Source organism: Balaenoptera musculus, chromosome 5 (assembly GCF_009873245.2).
Source record: "Balaenoptera musculus isolate JJ_BM4_2016_0621 chromosome 5, mBalMus1.pri.v3, whole genome shotgun sequence".
Classification (NCBI taxonomy): Eukaryota; Metazoa; Chordata; class Mammalia; order Artiodactyla; family Balaenopteridae; genus Balaenoptera; species Balaenoptera musculus.
In genome coordinates this window covers 92956993-92973118 of record NC_045789.1, presented here as the reverse complement: position 1 = coordinate 92973118, position 16126 = coordinate 92956993, and the positions used below count along the sequence as shown (strand labels likewise).

At 35.0% G+C, this 16126-nt stretch overlaps 1 protein-coding gene across 4 annotated transcripts in view; it reads left to right on the top strand.

The window, feature by feature from the left end:
* SLIT2 (slit guidance ligand 2) overlaps positions 1-16126 on the top strand; it is a 379752-nt gene that overhangs the window by 252585 nt on the left and 111041 nt on the right. For 2 of the 4 annotated variants that reach the window (XM_036853383.1, XM_036853385.1), the window contains exons 7-10: positions 3122-3193; positions 5783-5946; positions 7006-7017; positions 7947-8085. In XM_036853383.1, coding sequence (XP_036709278.1) covers positions 3122-3193; positions 5783-5946; positions 7006-7017; positions 7947-8085 — 387 coding nt within the window. The remainder of the gene's footprint in view (positions 1-3121; positions 3194-5782; positions 5947-7005; positions 7018-7946; positions 8086-16126) is intronic. The other 2 variants (XM_036853386.1, XM_036853384.1) reach the window with 1 other exon arrangement.

Sequence of the window (16126 nt, the reverse complement as noted above, 5' to 3'; positions counted from 1 at the left end):
AATTTGCACATCACCTTAAATTTTGGATTTCTAATGTTTTAGATTTTTAAAAATTTTGATTCCGTGAATCATGTGTGAATGTATGAATATACTAAGGCCAAACAGGAGAAGATGGGGGTAATCATACTGAGCCATTGATGGAAATTTGTTAGATTAAAATATATATTAAGGGAGAGAATGAATAAAGTTCAAGAAGGAAAAGCCAAGGTAGATGAAAGCAAGGAGGCAGTTTATCGCTTGCATGTAAAACGAACTGACTTTTTGTGGAATTCTCATTGATAGGATTTAGAATTAACTTTATTTTCTTAATAAGAAGATGCTGTCTCAAAAACAGCACTGGAAACTAAATGTAGATCAATATTTTCTTTTTCTTTGGACACTAGATTCAGAAATGAAATACATCGCTTGAGTTGCCAGTTTTATATGGTTTATTTTTCTTTTCTATAGAATGGACATAATTGAATTGAATTGAAACATCGTGGTTCAAATCCATTCAATATCAGACTTTCTGCCAAATCCTATGCTTAGCACTAGGGAATAAGAAAGAATAAGTCAAGATCTAAGTCCTAGAGGGCCTACATGATTACCAAGACTAACATTTCTTATTTACACACCAGGATGTCCTTTGTACAAGAATATATTCTCATTACCTAGAGAAAATCTTGAGGTTGAACATAGGAATAGACTTCCATGCAGGAAAAAGTATTCACAAATAAAGAAGTACAGCATATAACTTCACATTGTTTCATAATAGGAATTGATCATGGCCATAACACATACATGTCATCGTACCTAATCAACAATTATATTTATTGTTAATTTCAAAATAACTTAATTTCATTGGTTCCACATATTGTTCAGTTATCAGGTATTAATATCAATATTGCTTTGCCAGCATCAATACTGAATAAAAATAATGAGATGATTTTTTTTTAGTTGCATTAAACAAATTAACATTTTGAGAAAAGTCTTCAAATTGATAGCCACTGGCTTCGACATGCAATGATAACTCTTTTGTGTGGAATTATAAGAAACTTTAGTTCAAAATTAACGCATGTCTGCCTAGTGTGAATTGCTTAAAAAAAAAAAAGTTGTCCCCAAAATCACATTTCAGTATGCTGTGTACTCTGAAGATTTAAGCCATATAAAATCAGCATAAATTTTGAGGGTAGGAAAAGGGGTCATTTAAAGCAAATCCCTTTGAGAAGTGAAACCTTTTAGTTCAGACATCAGGGTATGTTTTAATGGTGCTTCAAAAAAAAATCTCATTTCCCTCGAGTACAGGAAAATACTAGAGGCTTTCAGATAACATGAGCCGACCAATTCAGTGCTTTATAGATCCTTCATTCAGTGGGGTTTTTTTCTATATGACTTAGTTCAGATCATTTGCATTAGTTCTTATATCATTCAATACATTGCTAAACTGGATAGTAAAGAGAGTCAGTGCATGTTCTAGATCCGTAGCTGCCGTGCCCTGCTTTACTGAGATTTAAGTAAATCCCTCTACCCCTGAACACCCCATATCCCACCATTGATAACCATAGCCACCAGCTGGCCTAAAGTGGCTCCAATGTACCTTGCTTAGCCCAAACAGACGTGGCCGTGGACTCTGAAATATTTGAGTTAGTTGGCGGTATTTAAAAATTAAGAAGATTGATCTAAAAACTTCCATTTTTAGTTTCTCTTGAGAAAATCAGATTGTTTGGCAGCTTTCCATTACAGCCAAGCAGCAGTCCATCAGAGCTGAGTATTAGTCGCTACAACAAAGAATATCATCACTATCACCAAGGTCCTCTTTGTCCCCAGGGATCGGTCTGCTCTTCCCCGTCTCTCTTCCCCATTTTATTTCTTTACAAGCAGCCTGCTTCTCTCATGTATGTTTCCTGCATGGCCTCTGTAGGCAAGTGAATGTGCAACCTCTGATTCAGACCCTTCTCGAATATCAAACAAACATCATCCACCTGTACCAAGATCCATCTTTCCTGCCTTCTCCAACAACTGCCTTGTTTAGTCATCACCCTACTGTACCTTCTGTATACTGGAGTCATTTGTCATCTCCACACTCTGCTCACCCATTCCTGGGATAACTGTCTTTTTCACTGTCTTGTCACAATCAGACTTCTCCAAATGGAGACAAAAAGATATCTCTCTTCTAAATCTTACTAACTCTTAAGTTTTTGTAATTTGTGTAATTCATCTCCGCAGTTGGGCTGTATGCTATTTTAGGACAAGATTTACGCCTGACTTATTTTTAGAAATTCCATGTTGCCATAAAAATAAGAGCCATTCAGGACATATTCGATGAATGAGTGAGTAGTAGTCATAGTAGAAATAGTAGTAATAATACAACTAACAATGCTTGTGTTAGAGGGAAATTAGGAAAAATTTGAACCAAGTAAGAATTATACTTATTTTCACCGTATCTCCCTTGACCACCCATCTTCTTGACCCTAGCTTCAAGAAACCATGATCACTACACAGCACTAAACAAAGAACAGGATATGTGGCTGCAACTAAAAACCGCTAGAATATATTAAGCTTTTACTATATTGCTACAGCATGTCACTTCTTTCCTACTCAATGCAAGTACCAAATATAGATATTGTTCTTCCTACTCAAATTTCAACAGCGGCTGCTGTCCACAGTAAAGAACAATTAACAGGACTCTGTTCCAGGACCTGAAAGTACTGATTCTGTGCCATTGCTATGAGATTTCAATTGGAGAATTCAAATGGGTTCATTTACTCATGGACTCTAATTATACATAATACCCTTAAAGGAAATATACCTGTTCAATTTTTCCAACTGTGACTATCTCACGTTCATTTCTTAACCAGTATCGTAAATCGACATGTATGTACACAGTGCATAAAGCTACATGGTCAAAGATACTATGACTCAAGTCACAAATTAGTAATAAATATTTGATGAATGCATAGTAATATGTTGAAGTATGAAATTTATTTATCGTCTTGTGTATAATAAAGTTCACTCTTGATGCCATCTTTACCAGGTAATCGTTCTGCATAAACATAATCACAAGAGGTTTTTTCTGTGTTAACATATGGAGTGATCAATAAGTTTTCATATCTAAAATTTCTAACCTTTTTTTATTCTACAGCACTCTCAACAATAACAACATTACTAGACTTTCTGTGGCAAGTTTCAACCATATGCCTAAACTTAGGACTTTGTAAGTAGCCACAATATATATATAAAGTCAATTTAATCAATTAATGATTCCCCTTAAGTACTGTTTTTAGTAAGTAAAGAATATGACCACTAGATCATCATGGGGTAGACAAGGGAAACACCACTTTTTAAAAAGTTCTGGATATGATATTTGAATAAATGAACTATTATTCTGAAAACTTGAAAGCTTCCTTTTAAATGATGTGTGTTATGGGAAGTTTGGGGGAGGGAGAAAAACATTTGCTTTGAGCTCTTGTGGAGATCACATTTCATTAAGAAATGGAAGACTCCTTGATTGGCTGTCAGAAATGATAAATGGTAAATCTTTATGATTTTATTACTGTATGGCAAGCAATCCTAATAAAGCTAAACTGGCTCTCCAACAGTCTTTGTGACGTAAAATTACAGCATCACCCTTTAGTGCTTCTATAATCAAGGTTGTGTCAGCATTTATATTTTAAAATATCTTTTCAGGAGTTACAGATGGACATTAAAATATTTCAGATGGATAAAAATGATTCTCTAATAAAAGTGTTTGATACAGCTATTTTTTTCTCTTAGAGAAAAGTTAATCCTCAAAGCCCAGGGTGGGATATTTAGTTACAGCATTTTCAGAGATAAATCGCATTTGAACTGGGTTTCAGAATCACCTTGACCTAAAAATATATATTATATACAACATGTGAGAAATGGTGAGAAACAAAACCAAGCATTGGACTTTTTGAAAAAATATGTGTTTTTAAGTAGAGTAAATATATTTTGATAGGGTTTTCAAAATATTTTTGTTTTACAATAGTTTATAACTGAAAACATTACATTTATTTTCTCTCTTTAATCAAAAGTCAGTTGAATTGCCACTTTTTAATGAATTAGATAATACCAATACTAATGTCACTTTTTCCTCACTAAAACTGAGCCCTTCATGGGATATAATTTCCTTGGAATATAATTTAGCAAAATAAAATCATTCTAAACTAAATGAATGAACAAAACTAAGTTTTGTTTTCTTGGGGCTATCAGATTGAGACTAACTGGCAAAATGAAGAGCCCAGGTCACTCAAACTATATTTAATGAAGTTGGTTTCTCATTAGTTTTAGCTAAGTTTTTAAAAACAAATTGGTCAAGCTTTCAATCTTTGAAAAACTAAAGCCAAAAAGACTGTAAAAAGATCTATCATCTCCAGTTTTTACGTATAGTGAGTCTTATTTTCTTGTAGAAATCCACTACAGTTTGTCTTACTAATCAGCTTTTTAAATTTTTATATTCTTTTCTCATTTCAAATGTGTGCGTGCACATCTAATTGAATCGTCGTAATGTACTTGGTTTCCATGGAAATATTTAGAGAGCAATGATGTGGAATGTGCCTTGTGGCTTCCAAAAGATGCCACTTTGACCTCCAAGCCAACTTCACCAGAGGTCACCCAGCTTTCCCCAAAATGTACCTTTCTGTCCTGTGGCATGCTGTCTAGTTTGGAGGCAAGACAGTCTATTCCATACCTCCAGGCTCAAGGAGAATGTAAAACAGTCGTCTGACTTTAAATTCCCTTGCTTTGGTTGTTTCATTATTCTGTATTATCATTGCTACTTAAAAATTCCATTTTTATGGTCCAATTAGCTTTCTGGACTGAGTTCCATGTTTTAATATCCATTACTGTTATTGGGTTATAATCGAGCACATCAGCTAAAAAGGGCTAAAATGGTATTACCATGGCATAGATGATTCTGGGAATGAAGCTTTGATTTATAGCTTTGGATGTCCTTTTCTTTCGTTTGAGAAAACATAAAAGCCAGTTTGAAGTCGTTTACCTAATTTAGTGGATACATTTGTCTGATATTTTATTAATGGAGAAGTGCTATTTACCACTTGGAAGGGAGCCATGATCAGGTGTGGATCCCAGCCAGTGTGGAGGGGGCTGGCATAATTCCTTCACTCCCAGCCATTTATGTCTTTTAATTTCAGTTCCTGCTCTTTGAGGCTATGTCCCCAAGAGCCAAAAGCAGCTAATCCCTTTTACTGCGATTAAACAAAAAGAAGGAAATCAGAATAGGGATGTGAAAAGAAGTGGTTTATATTGAATTATTATTCTGTCGGGTTCAGCAAAAAATGAAAGTGACCTGCTAAAAAAGTTTTGCCAGCGGTTTCTACAGAGACAAATAATGACAAGACTAACTGGTATTTCAAACTGGGAGCCACAACATTTCTTAACATGCCTCCTACCCCTGCCTGAGCCCAGACCTCCCCATTCCTCCACCCCGCCCCCACTGGCTGCCAGTATGTTGGGACTGCAGAGCAATTTGCCTTGGACTTCTTTGTGTCTCTTTGTCCCTTTGAATAGACGTAGGCAAAAGATTTTCATGGTCATGTTCAAGCTTCTGTATACTTGCTTAGCTCAGAGGTAGATGAAGAGGGACTTGAGTCTGTGGTTATAAACCAGTTTAATTTCTAGGAAAATAATTAGATTGGCATTTATTAAGCTTTAACCTATTTATAGGTAGAGACGAAGTTATATGTTATTATGAATGAATTTTCCAAGTTTTGAAATGACTCTTCTCTGTTTTCTTGCTTTAAACTTCTTGGCTCTCATTTAGTCGACTCCATTCGAACAACCTGTATTGTGACTGCCACCTGGCCTGGCTCTCGGACTGGCTACGCCAAAGGCCTCGGGTGGGCCTCTACACTCAGTGTATGGGGCCATCCCACCTAAGGGGCCATAACGTAGCTGAGGTTCAAAAACGAGAATTTGTCTGCAGTGGTAAGGGAGAAAGAACCTTTCTGTTTTCATATTCCCGTATGCTATGATGTAAGGAACTGTGTAAGGTGCATGCTTCAGAGGTTTCACTGTTCCTCACTAATGTGCGGTTGTGCACTAATCACTCTGTGGAAATCCTCTGTGTTAGGGATGATGTCATAGGCTCTAAGACATTCGTGCATGGTTGGCAATTACTGATTACTTTCACCTAAGTTATGATGTAGGACTTCTCAGTTTTCAGTCCAAGGGAAAGATAAGAAATTCCTAAATTACAGTTCTATTTGCTACTCATGATTTTCCTTTTAAGTAAGAATTTATTTCTATTTTGATGTTAACAATTGGAAAAATGACGAACTAATCTTGGATCCCGGCTGGGAAATTGAAAAAGTAACAGAACTGTAGTTGCAAAGTGACAAAATACTTTTCATGTGATGCAGTCCTACCTAAAAGAGATAAATGACTAACTTTAGTAACACAAATCTGTAAACAAAAGTAAGACACCGGTTATGTAAAGTATCAATAGGTGACATTCAGTTAGTTCTTTCTATGTGCTTAAGCACCAGTCTAAGTATTTCACAAATATTTACCTCATTTTTACCTCCCTCATAACATCTGTCGAGAAATGTAACATTATATTAGAGTTTAAAATGCTGAGAAAAAGAAATGGTAAGTAACCTTGTCGAAGGTTATAGAGTTAAGTTCAAGGATCTCAACCTAGACAGTCTGATTCCCAATCCATATAAATTATTTCTGCTTCAGAAGTGTCTGTTCAAAATAACAATAAAACAAAAATTTAAAATATTCATAATGCATCATAAATAGCCGTTTCCTAAAGGAAGAGTGAGAAGACATACTAGTTCAGGATTCTATTTTATTGCTATCCTTTAGACCTTTTTATGTATTTTCTCATGCTTTTTGTGACCCAAACAAAATTTTCTTATAATGTCATGGAATGTGCTCAGTAGGTCTGATTGCTGTATAAAAAATTAAGTAAGGAAATGACTAACAATTCGTTACTAACCACTTTTTTCTCTTTTCACTTTTTTCCTTCCTGTTTTCTAGATGAGGAAGAAGGCAAGTTCACGTTTCTTGTTTAGACTGAGACTATTTTTGTAAAGTGTGAGAACTTGTTGAGAGGGACCTGATTAGTAATTAGCCTGCAGCCTCTTCCCCGGGTATCACCACCACTCGGGCCCTTTCTCTGCAGGGCAGAGAGGTCTGGCCCTGCTGCAGGGACAAACCCAGCGTTTGCAGATGCCTATTTGGTACAAAATGCCTGACAGTCTGTTGTTCACCATTTGAACAGTAAAATTTCAATATTGAGTAGTAAAATATATACCTCTGGGTAACTACTTAGCCTAAAATTTTAAGCCATACAAAGTCAAAAAAGGAATCATCTAGATTACAACTAACAGAATGACCTGATACAAGTTATTACAACTTCAAAAAAAGCGGTAATTGTGAACCTACCCAGAAATCAAACTTAGCATCATCTACTTCCCCCATACTTATTGGCACATGATTACTTATTTAGACAGTTATGTCTACCAAGAGGGAAGTTTTACTGTTTTCCTTTCCTTCTTTGAGTTAAAGTAAGTTAAGCTACTTAAATTCAATAAAGACCACGCTCTATCTAAGCTTATTAGAAATGAAATATAGATTAGTCTGAAGTTGCTGCTTTTTTTGGAACTCATAATAAATTTGAATAGAATTCTAGTTTCAAATCAGAATTTAACCTCTCTCACAAATCTTTCAAATTTTAAAAGTTATCATTTTTGTAATTAGTTTTAAAAATCTCATTTGCTTTATCGGTACTGACCCCAAAACATAAATGCATGCTTCCTAAAATATATTGTAGAAATATAGTATCATTTTATAATCAGGTATTTAGAGAAATGCATTTCTGTTTAATAACGTGCTTTGTTATTTGAGCTAAGTTTATGTGTTTCACAATGATGAGATTCAGGAGGAAAAACTATAACTTCCGTTTGTTTCTTTTTCAGGTCACCAGTCATTTATGGCGCCGTCTTGCAGTGTTTTGCATTGTCCAGCTGCTTGTACCTGTAGCAACAATATCGTAGACTGCCGTGGGAAAGGTCTCACTGAGATCCCCACAAATCTGCCAGAGACTATCACGGAAATGTATGTTCCCTGAATTCCCTCATCCCCCCCCCCCACCTCCCCAATAACCCAAGCCATGACTTTCTTTAGGAGATTCTGGGTTTATCAAAGACCAGTCTGATCCATTAGCTTAGACAAATGTTCCTTTCAGAATTGTATTGACCTTTACTCTGTTTAATTAAATATCTTGTTGAAGTGGCTAGGATTTTTCTTTCTTTTTTTTTTCAACACAGGTGGAATTAAAAGGAATGCATTTCAAGGAACAATAATACTTTCCTTTTTCTTCAGAAGGTGTTATTAGGCTCTTTAGGAAAAATAAGAGTATGAGTACCTCATTTATCCAATTGGTTCTGGAGATCTGCTTCTGCCCATTTCTAGCTTGGAGTGGTGGAAAATAAAAGAAAAACCCAGCTGGGGTAATAAATCATAGAAACAAGATAACTAGATGATGTCTGCCTTCTCAAGACAACACGTTTTAAAACAGTTTCACTGTTTTGTTTGAACTGTTGTATAGTCCACCACAAAGGATAAAAAAGGCAATATTATCAAGTCAAAATGTACAAGATTTTTAAATTAGTGAGCATTTTAGCTTATTTGAGCCAATGGCTAGCTCCATCAAAAATTAAATTCTCTCAACAAAATACTTCATACCTATTTTGTATGCAGCTGCTGGATTCATTTCTGTGTCCTTGCCAAATATAAGTCATGTGGCTAAAACAAGGTCACGTAAGATGTAAAGTGGACTACTTTTACCATCTTGGGAAGTAAGCATTAGGAAAAATCTTTACCTTAATATCTATTAACTAAGAAAGCACCTCTTAACCACCCAGCCTACCATATATTGTTTTAGAAGTTAATTCTAAATTTGAATTAAATAAATATTTTGGGACATATTTGGTTGAAATAATAAAATAGAATCAACTTCTTTTGATAGGCCTTCATAGTAGGCACCAAAAAAAATTAAGTTATTTTCAAGAACTATTCATTATTTTTTTCGACTGTTAACTGCCCAAATTTATCTTATATGCGAATAATCTTAATTCATAAGACCCACTAACGTTATTTTAAAGTATTTAATATGTGCTTAAAAGTGTACTTAGAGAGATGCAGTGGTTGACACAGACAAAGACTATATGTATGCACATAATCATATTATTCTCATCAAATTTTTAATTGATGAAAGACTACCTTGGCCATAAAAGACATTTGTATTTTTTAGCTGAACCTTGAAAGAAGAACAATATATGGCTTGGGAAGAGGCAAGAGACATTCTGCGAAAGAGAAACGCTGGGGACAAAGGGCAGAGGTGGCAGTGAGCATTTTGTTTTAGGGATTGCACAGTTGAGCCTAATTAGAGTAAGAGGTGCACGTGGAGGCATCATGGAAAATAATGCTTCAAAAACAATATCTCCATCTAATTCTAAAGCCACAGATTACATAAGGCCTCTCATCTTAGAAGATGTAATATATGATGTAGTAGATAGTAGAAAGACATAGTAACTGTTCACACAGAGAAATAGTATATCCATCTCTCCAGGCACAAGCATTTATTAAGTAAACACTTATTATTAAATAAAGGCAGCATGAATTCTCCACAGATCTCCATCAAGTGACATGCAAGTTAAAAGCTATAAAATGAGTTACAAAGTAATACACATTGTAAGAGAGAAAAAAATAAAGTTCAAGGTTTTTAGTTTTTTCATTAATTTGTATTGGAGTATAGCTGCTTTACAATGTTGTGTTAGTTTCTGCTGTACAGCAAAGTGAATCAGTTATACGTATATATATATATCCACTCTTTTTTAGATTTCCTTCCCATTTAGGTCACCACAGATCATTGAGTAGGGTTCCCTGTGCTAAACAGTAGGTTCTCATTAGTTACCTATTTTATACATAGTAGTGTATATATGTCAATCCCAATCTCCCTCTTCGTCCCACCTCCCCTTTTCCCCCTTGGTAACCGTAAGTTTGTTCTCTACATCGGTGACTCTATTTCTGCTTTGCCTATCAAATTACCAATGGCATTTTTTACAGAATTAGAACAAAAAACTTTACAATTTTTATGGAAACACAAAAGACCCTGAATAGCCAAAGCAGTCTTGAGAAAGAAAATCAGAGCTGGAGGTATCTGGCTCCCTGACTTCAGACTATACTACAAAGCTACAGTAACCAAGACAGTATGGTACTGGCACAAAAACAGAAATATAGATCAATGGAACAGGATAGAAAGCCCAGAGATAAACCCATGCACCTATGGTCTCCTAACCTATGACAAAGGAGGCAAGAATATACAATGGAGAAAAGACGGTCTCTTCAATAAGTGGTGCTGGGAAAACTGGACAGCTACATGTAAAAGAATGAAATTAGAACACTCCCTAACACCAGACACAAAAATAAACTCAAAATGGATTAAAGACCTAAATCTAAGTTCAAGGTATTTATTACAGAGGGTGTAAAGTGGAGAACAGGTTACAGTAGTTAACTAGAGTCAGAAAGCTTTAGTTAGAACTTGAGGTCTACCTATCATTTACTAACTGTGAGACCATATGCAAGTTACTTATCCTCTATGGGATTATCTCCTCATCTGAACTAACTGTCATCAGTTTGTAGTGAAAGAATTAACACATGTAGAGCTTCATGTGCTTAGACGATAGTAATCATTGAATGATACCTCGATCTCAAGCCTTCATGTAGGAGGTAACGTGTGTGCGGTAGGCCTTGAAGGATAATTAGTGAATGGAACTGCAAAGATGAGAAAAGAGCTTTCAGAAGTAATGAACCTTATGAGCATAGGCAATAAGAATGGAAATCCAAGATACTGCCAAACAGGAACTCAATTTGATTGGTATTTGGTACCTGAGAGAGTTAAGGAAACAAAGTTGGAAAGGTAGGTTGGAGCTAATTCATGGAGGACTTTGATAAGGATCTAAATCTTTCTTTGGAATGCATTTGAACACAGGAGTTTGAATCTCTAAGAAGAGTTAATCTGACACCTGTGCACCAGTGGTTTGGCAAAAGGAGAGAAAACCAGGCTTAAGGCTTCTTAGGAGACTATTATGTTGATCGAGGGGCGATGTCAAGAGAGCAGGAGCTAGTAAGTAATAGTAGGAATGATGATGTGGGAGCAGTATGATAGCTAATACAAAAGCAGAATTAATAGGATTTGGCCTTTGATGAGATGAGAAAAAGGACCCAAAGATGATGCCAAAATTTCAAGTATGAGGGCTGGGGAGATGGTGGTTATGGCATTGTATATAAGAAGCTGAGGAGCAGGACCAAAACTAGGAAGGAAGATGATGGTGAGCAAAATTTGTGAGATACTGAAGTTCCAATAAGATATTTAGAGACACTAAAATAATACAGACTATGATAATTTGGAGCGAGACAGGATTTGAGGCAAAGATTTTGGAGTAATTAATATTATAAAAAAAAAAGAGTAGATTTTTAACGCCATCAAATGGCCAATGGAAAGGAGAAAAAGAGAAGAGAAACCCGAGGGAACTAAACAAAAACAGCAGAGGGCCACAATAGGTAAGGGAGGAAGGAGCTTCTAGGAAAAATGATCCTCAGAATCAGATAACTCCGGGCGATGAACCAAGAGGAGATCTGAGAACAGGTCTTTGAATTTGACCAGCATATTGTTCTTGAAGGGTTCAAGATAGAGTGATAGGTAAGTAAGTCGCTCTTCAGAGTGTTAAGAAAGGTCAGAGGTGATGAATATTGGAGAGAGCAGATATGGAGTAGTTTGAAGAGTTTAGCTGAGAAAGGATTTTTTAAAGAAGACAATTGCAATGATAAAGGACAGCCGGGTTTATTTTAAGGTGCAGAAACCTGCAGTCATTAGAAAGTCAGAGAGGAAGAATAGGTTTAGAGAGACATGAGAGTGTGAGAGTTAGATAAGATATATGTGGAAGCAAGATTGTTCTGGGCCCAGGAGGGGATTGATCAAATCCTGATGATAGAAAAGGAGACAAAAATGCTGTTGCTGGTTGACAAAAGAGGAGTGAGTTGTAGACATAACAGACTGAAAGGAATATGAAACATTTCAAATGGTTTATCTCATGTAGTCTATTTTATTTTTTGTAATAGAGCTTTTCTTACATTTTGTATGCTCTATAGATTTTGTATGATGGTGGAATTTAGTAGCATAAAAGTTAGACTAATTAATATGTCCCAATGAGTTTGTCTGTGTTGAGGTGGTGGTTTATCAGGTAAAGCTATAATAAATCCATAAGTAGAGATGAAAACATATGTGAAGCTCTAGGTGAATTTTACTTCTCTGATTATTACATTATCAGCTTTATCAGTAGAGCATCTGCTAATAAATCATATTGATCTTAAACTCCAACAAAATACACCCATTACCATTCATTATAGTGGCACAACTTACTAGCTTAGTGACTCACTTCTTTTATTACTCTTTTATTTTTTTATTAAAGAATCAGTAAGATTCATAAAACGTGGAAATAAAGTTAAGCAACATCTTTAAAAATTTTTATACATTCTATATTTTTAATACATGATGAACTGAACATTATAAACTCCCTTCATATTTTTCATATAATGTTTTAAAATTGGATTTTACCAGTAAATTATCAGTAGAATTTCTTTATTGCAAATTATCAGACATTTCATTCAGTAGTGTTGAGTTGTCTTCCTACTGTTTAGTGTGTCTTTATTCCTGTAACTATCTCATATTGTGACAAAAAGAAAGTATGTATGTATGATACGTAGCAGTGATCAACTGCCTGTAAATCTGGGTAGAAAAACTTGCCTCACCCTTTCCTTTTATCTGATCTGTGCCTGCAACTATAACTTCACACTTGTGGTATTTGCTCAGATAATTATTTGTTAAGATATAGAAGGGAAATATTCCTTTAAAGTCAGAATTGAAATAATTGGAGAAGAAGGAATAGAAAAGAGACTAGCATTTACCTAATGCCTGCAGTGTTGGATACTATACACATATTGTAGCATTTGATCTTCTCATTGACCTTTGATGGGTGTATTTGTGCAATTTAAATAAAATAGGAAAACTAATGCAGAGGCATATGTTAGATAAAGGTTGGTTTTATTTCTCCAAGAGGCCTCCTTATCCTGATGATTTTACCATGGTCCAGGATCTGTCCTCCCATTTGCAGACTAGGAATCTGATTTTGACTGCACTTAATTATTACATTTTGTAACTATATATACATATATGTATATATATATGTTTGTGTGTTGCTTAATGTATATACACATATATATAACATGTATATGTTTTATATATATATGTGTGTGTGTATGTGTGTGTATATATATATATATTTGTGTTGCGTGTTTGTCTTCACTACTAAAACAGCTCTATGAAGACAGGAACTGCTTCTGTTCTAATCACCACTGAACACCCAGCAACAAATCTAGTACCTGGCACATAGTAGGCCCTTGATAAATATAAGATAAATATTTATTGAATGAATGGATAATGTAAAAATTAAACATTTAAAGCAGATTTATCTCTGAAAGGGTGGAGTTATATCAAGCACGATTAAAAAAAAAATCTGAAGGAGCAGTCCATTCTCTCCCTGTAGAAAAATGAAATGATGCTTTTTAAGCATAAAATCAATAAGAGAAATTTTAATGAAAAAAAAGTTATGAATAGAATGCTTAATGAAATGAGCTAAAATGGGCTAACTAAAAATTCCTTTGTTAAATTCCCTGTTTCCTGTCCTGGCTTGGATTCTACTCTCTACATGCATCTGAGAGCAACTTTTTTCTGCTCTAGGTTGACCAAGCCAGTATCTAATAGGTACCCTCCTTCTTTAGATATAATAATTAATTCAATCTTTTTACAGACGTCTTAGACATCTTTCTGTAAGGTCATATTTTCTCTGTAACAAAGCCTATGGACGTTTACCTCAAATCCCTCAAAAGCTGACAACTTCATTTTGCTATTTAAAAGAAGACCAGGTTCAAAAAATTTAAGAAATCTTGTAAAAAAACCAATTCTTCAATTGTGAAGTGACTAAACTGGCCTCAGTCTTAGATTTATTTGACTCCAAAGCCTGTGTTCCATCCTCCATCCAGCTGCAAAAGAAAGATAGATGTGGCTTAGCTTGTTGGGATATTATAAAAGGGATGATTGAAAAAAATCAAGAGAGGCAGATATCAGAAAAACAGGACACTTTAAGAAACTCACATGTGAAGGGAACATAGAAGGAGCATAGAGAAAGGCAAGGCATGAAGGTATAGGAATGTTTACAAAACTAAGAACTGTTTCGTATTACTTTATATCTACAACTGTTGTCTTCTTTCCTAGTCTCTATTAAGTAATTTCATATCTCCCTAGATTTCGTCTACATAGAAGTTATCACAGCTTAATTTGATATTCTGGTTAATGTCAAACTACCCTATTAGACTGCAGGCTTAATGAGGGCAGGATCATGTCTTTTTTCCTCACCATTTTTGTCCCAAAACTTAGCACAGTGTGGGCAGGGAGAAGAACAGTACTGGGGTGGGGGAGGGTCTGGGACATACAATCAGGAGAGCCTCCAAGCCTCCATTCTTCATAGTAAAAGAAAATGTGACAAAGGAGTATGGACTAATGAAGATAGATGGGGGGAAATAGAATGTGTAATATCAAGTAAAATTAGGTTTAGAAGAAAGAAGTTGTTGCTGCCCTGGAATCTTTCCAGCACTTTGCTGCTTTGAACTCTGCTGGTTGGGTACCTTGTTTTCATACACATGGAATGCCTTAGGCAAGTCTATACAAGGCCTGACCCATGGCAACAAAATCATTAATAGCAAATTGATTCTCTGTATATCAAATCCTCAGAATTAATTTCTTAAATCTTGTCTTGAGGTGTAATACTTTGAATGTGGTGTGATAGATTGCTGTAAAGTAGACATTTAGTTCTCTTCAATCCAGGTATAGATTTTCTGTGGCATAGCACCTGTCCAAACCATTATACAGAAATTCCATAAATCACGGAGAACAGTTAGTAAAAACATAGGTTGAACAATTTAGTATGTCTTGTTCACTCTTAGGTCTTATTGCTTGTAATCTTGGTTGCATTTTTCAGGGCTCCAAAGCTGTGAGCCATACAATTATTCCTTTTATTTGTCTGAGAGAGGGTAAGGAAGTGTCCAAATTTCGGGAAAGTATGGTAGCAAAGTTCTTAGGCCGGGTCTTATGAGGGCTGTCTCTGTTTTCTAAGATGTATTGCAGATTTTCAGAAGTTATAGTATTTGTTTTGGATGTGCTATTCAAATAGGTAAAATGGAAAGGGAACTCACTTTGTTGTATAAACTTATTGGACTGCTTTTACTCTGCTAGTAGTAAAGAAGCCTATTTCAAAGAGATTCACAATATTAGAGGTTGGATATGAAGTTAGGAGTACATTTTTTTCCCTTTTGTTTCCTCTGGATCATTTGCATACATAATTATAAAGAAATGAAAGTGAGAATGATTCTTGAATGCTCTGATTACAAACTGCATTTATGATACTGAATATAATTTTAAAAATATATCTTTGTCTTCCATTTCTGTTTAGGCACTCTTCCTGTGTTTAACCCTTTTGCATGCTGTTTCTGCATTTGCCCCTTCCAAAATTTTGCATCCTTATTTCTATTAAATAATACTTGCCAAATTTTGAATCTGCATATTTCAAAGTTTCTGTTGGTAGGGATATGTAAATTAGATTTGATCAACGTGTTTTTAAATAGCCTATTCTATACTAGCTTATTAGGAAAGTTACAGGTACTCATGATATCAAGCGTGACTTTTTGACTATTTAACATGCACTCAGGAATGTCTCAGCTAATAGCACAGCTGTCATGCTGTGTAATTGGTTCATTTTCTTTTAATTATGCCCAAATTTTGAAAATAAATTTTAAAAATAAATATAACATACAGTTTGACTCATTTTTATAGCACATGTAAATTACCTTGACTTTACTATTTAGACAATATTGATAAAATATCTCTGAAGTTTTCATATCATGATTTCATCATAAGTTAGGAGCTTAGAAAAAGACATAATAATTTAGCTTCCTACAGAATGCAGAAAGCCAATTCATT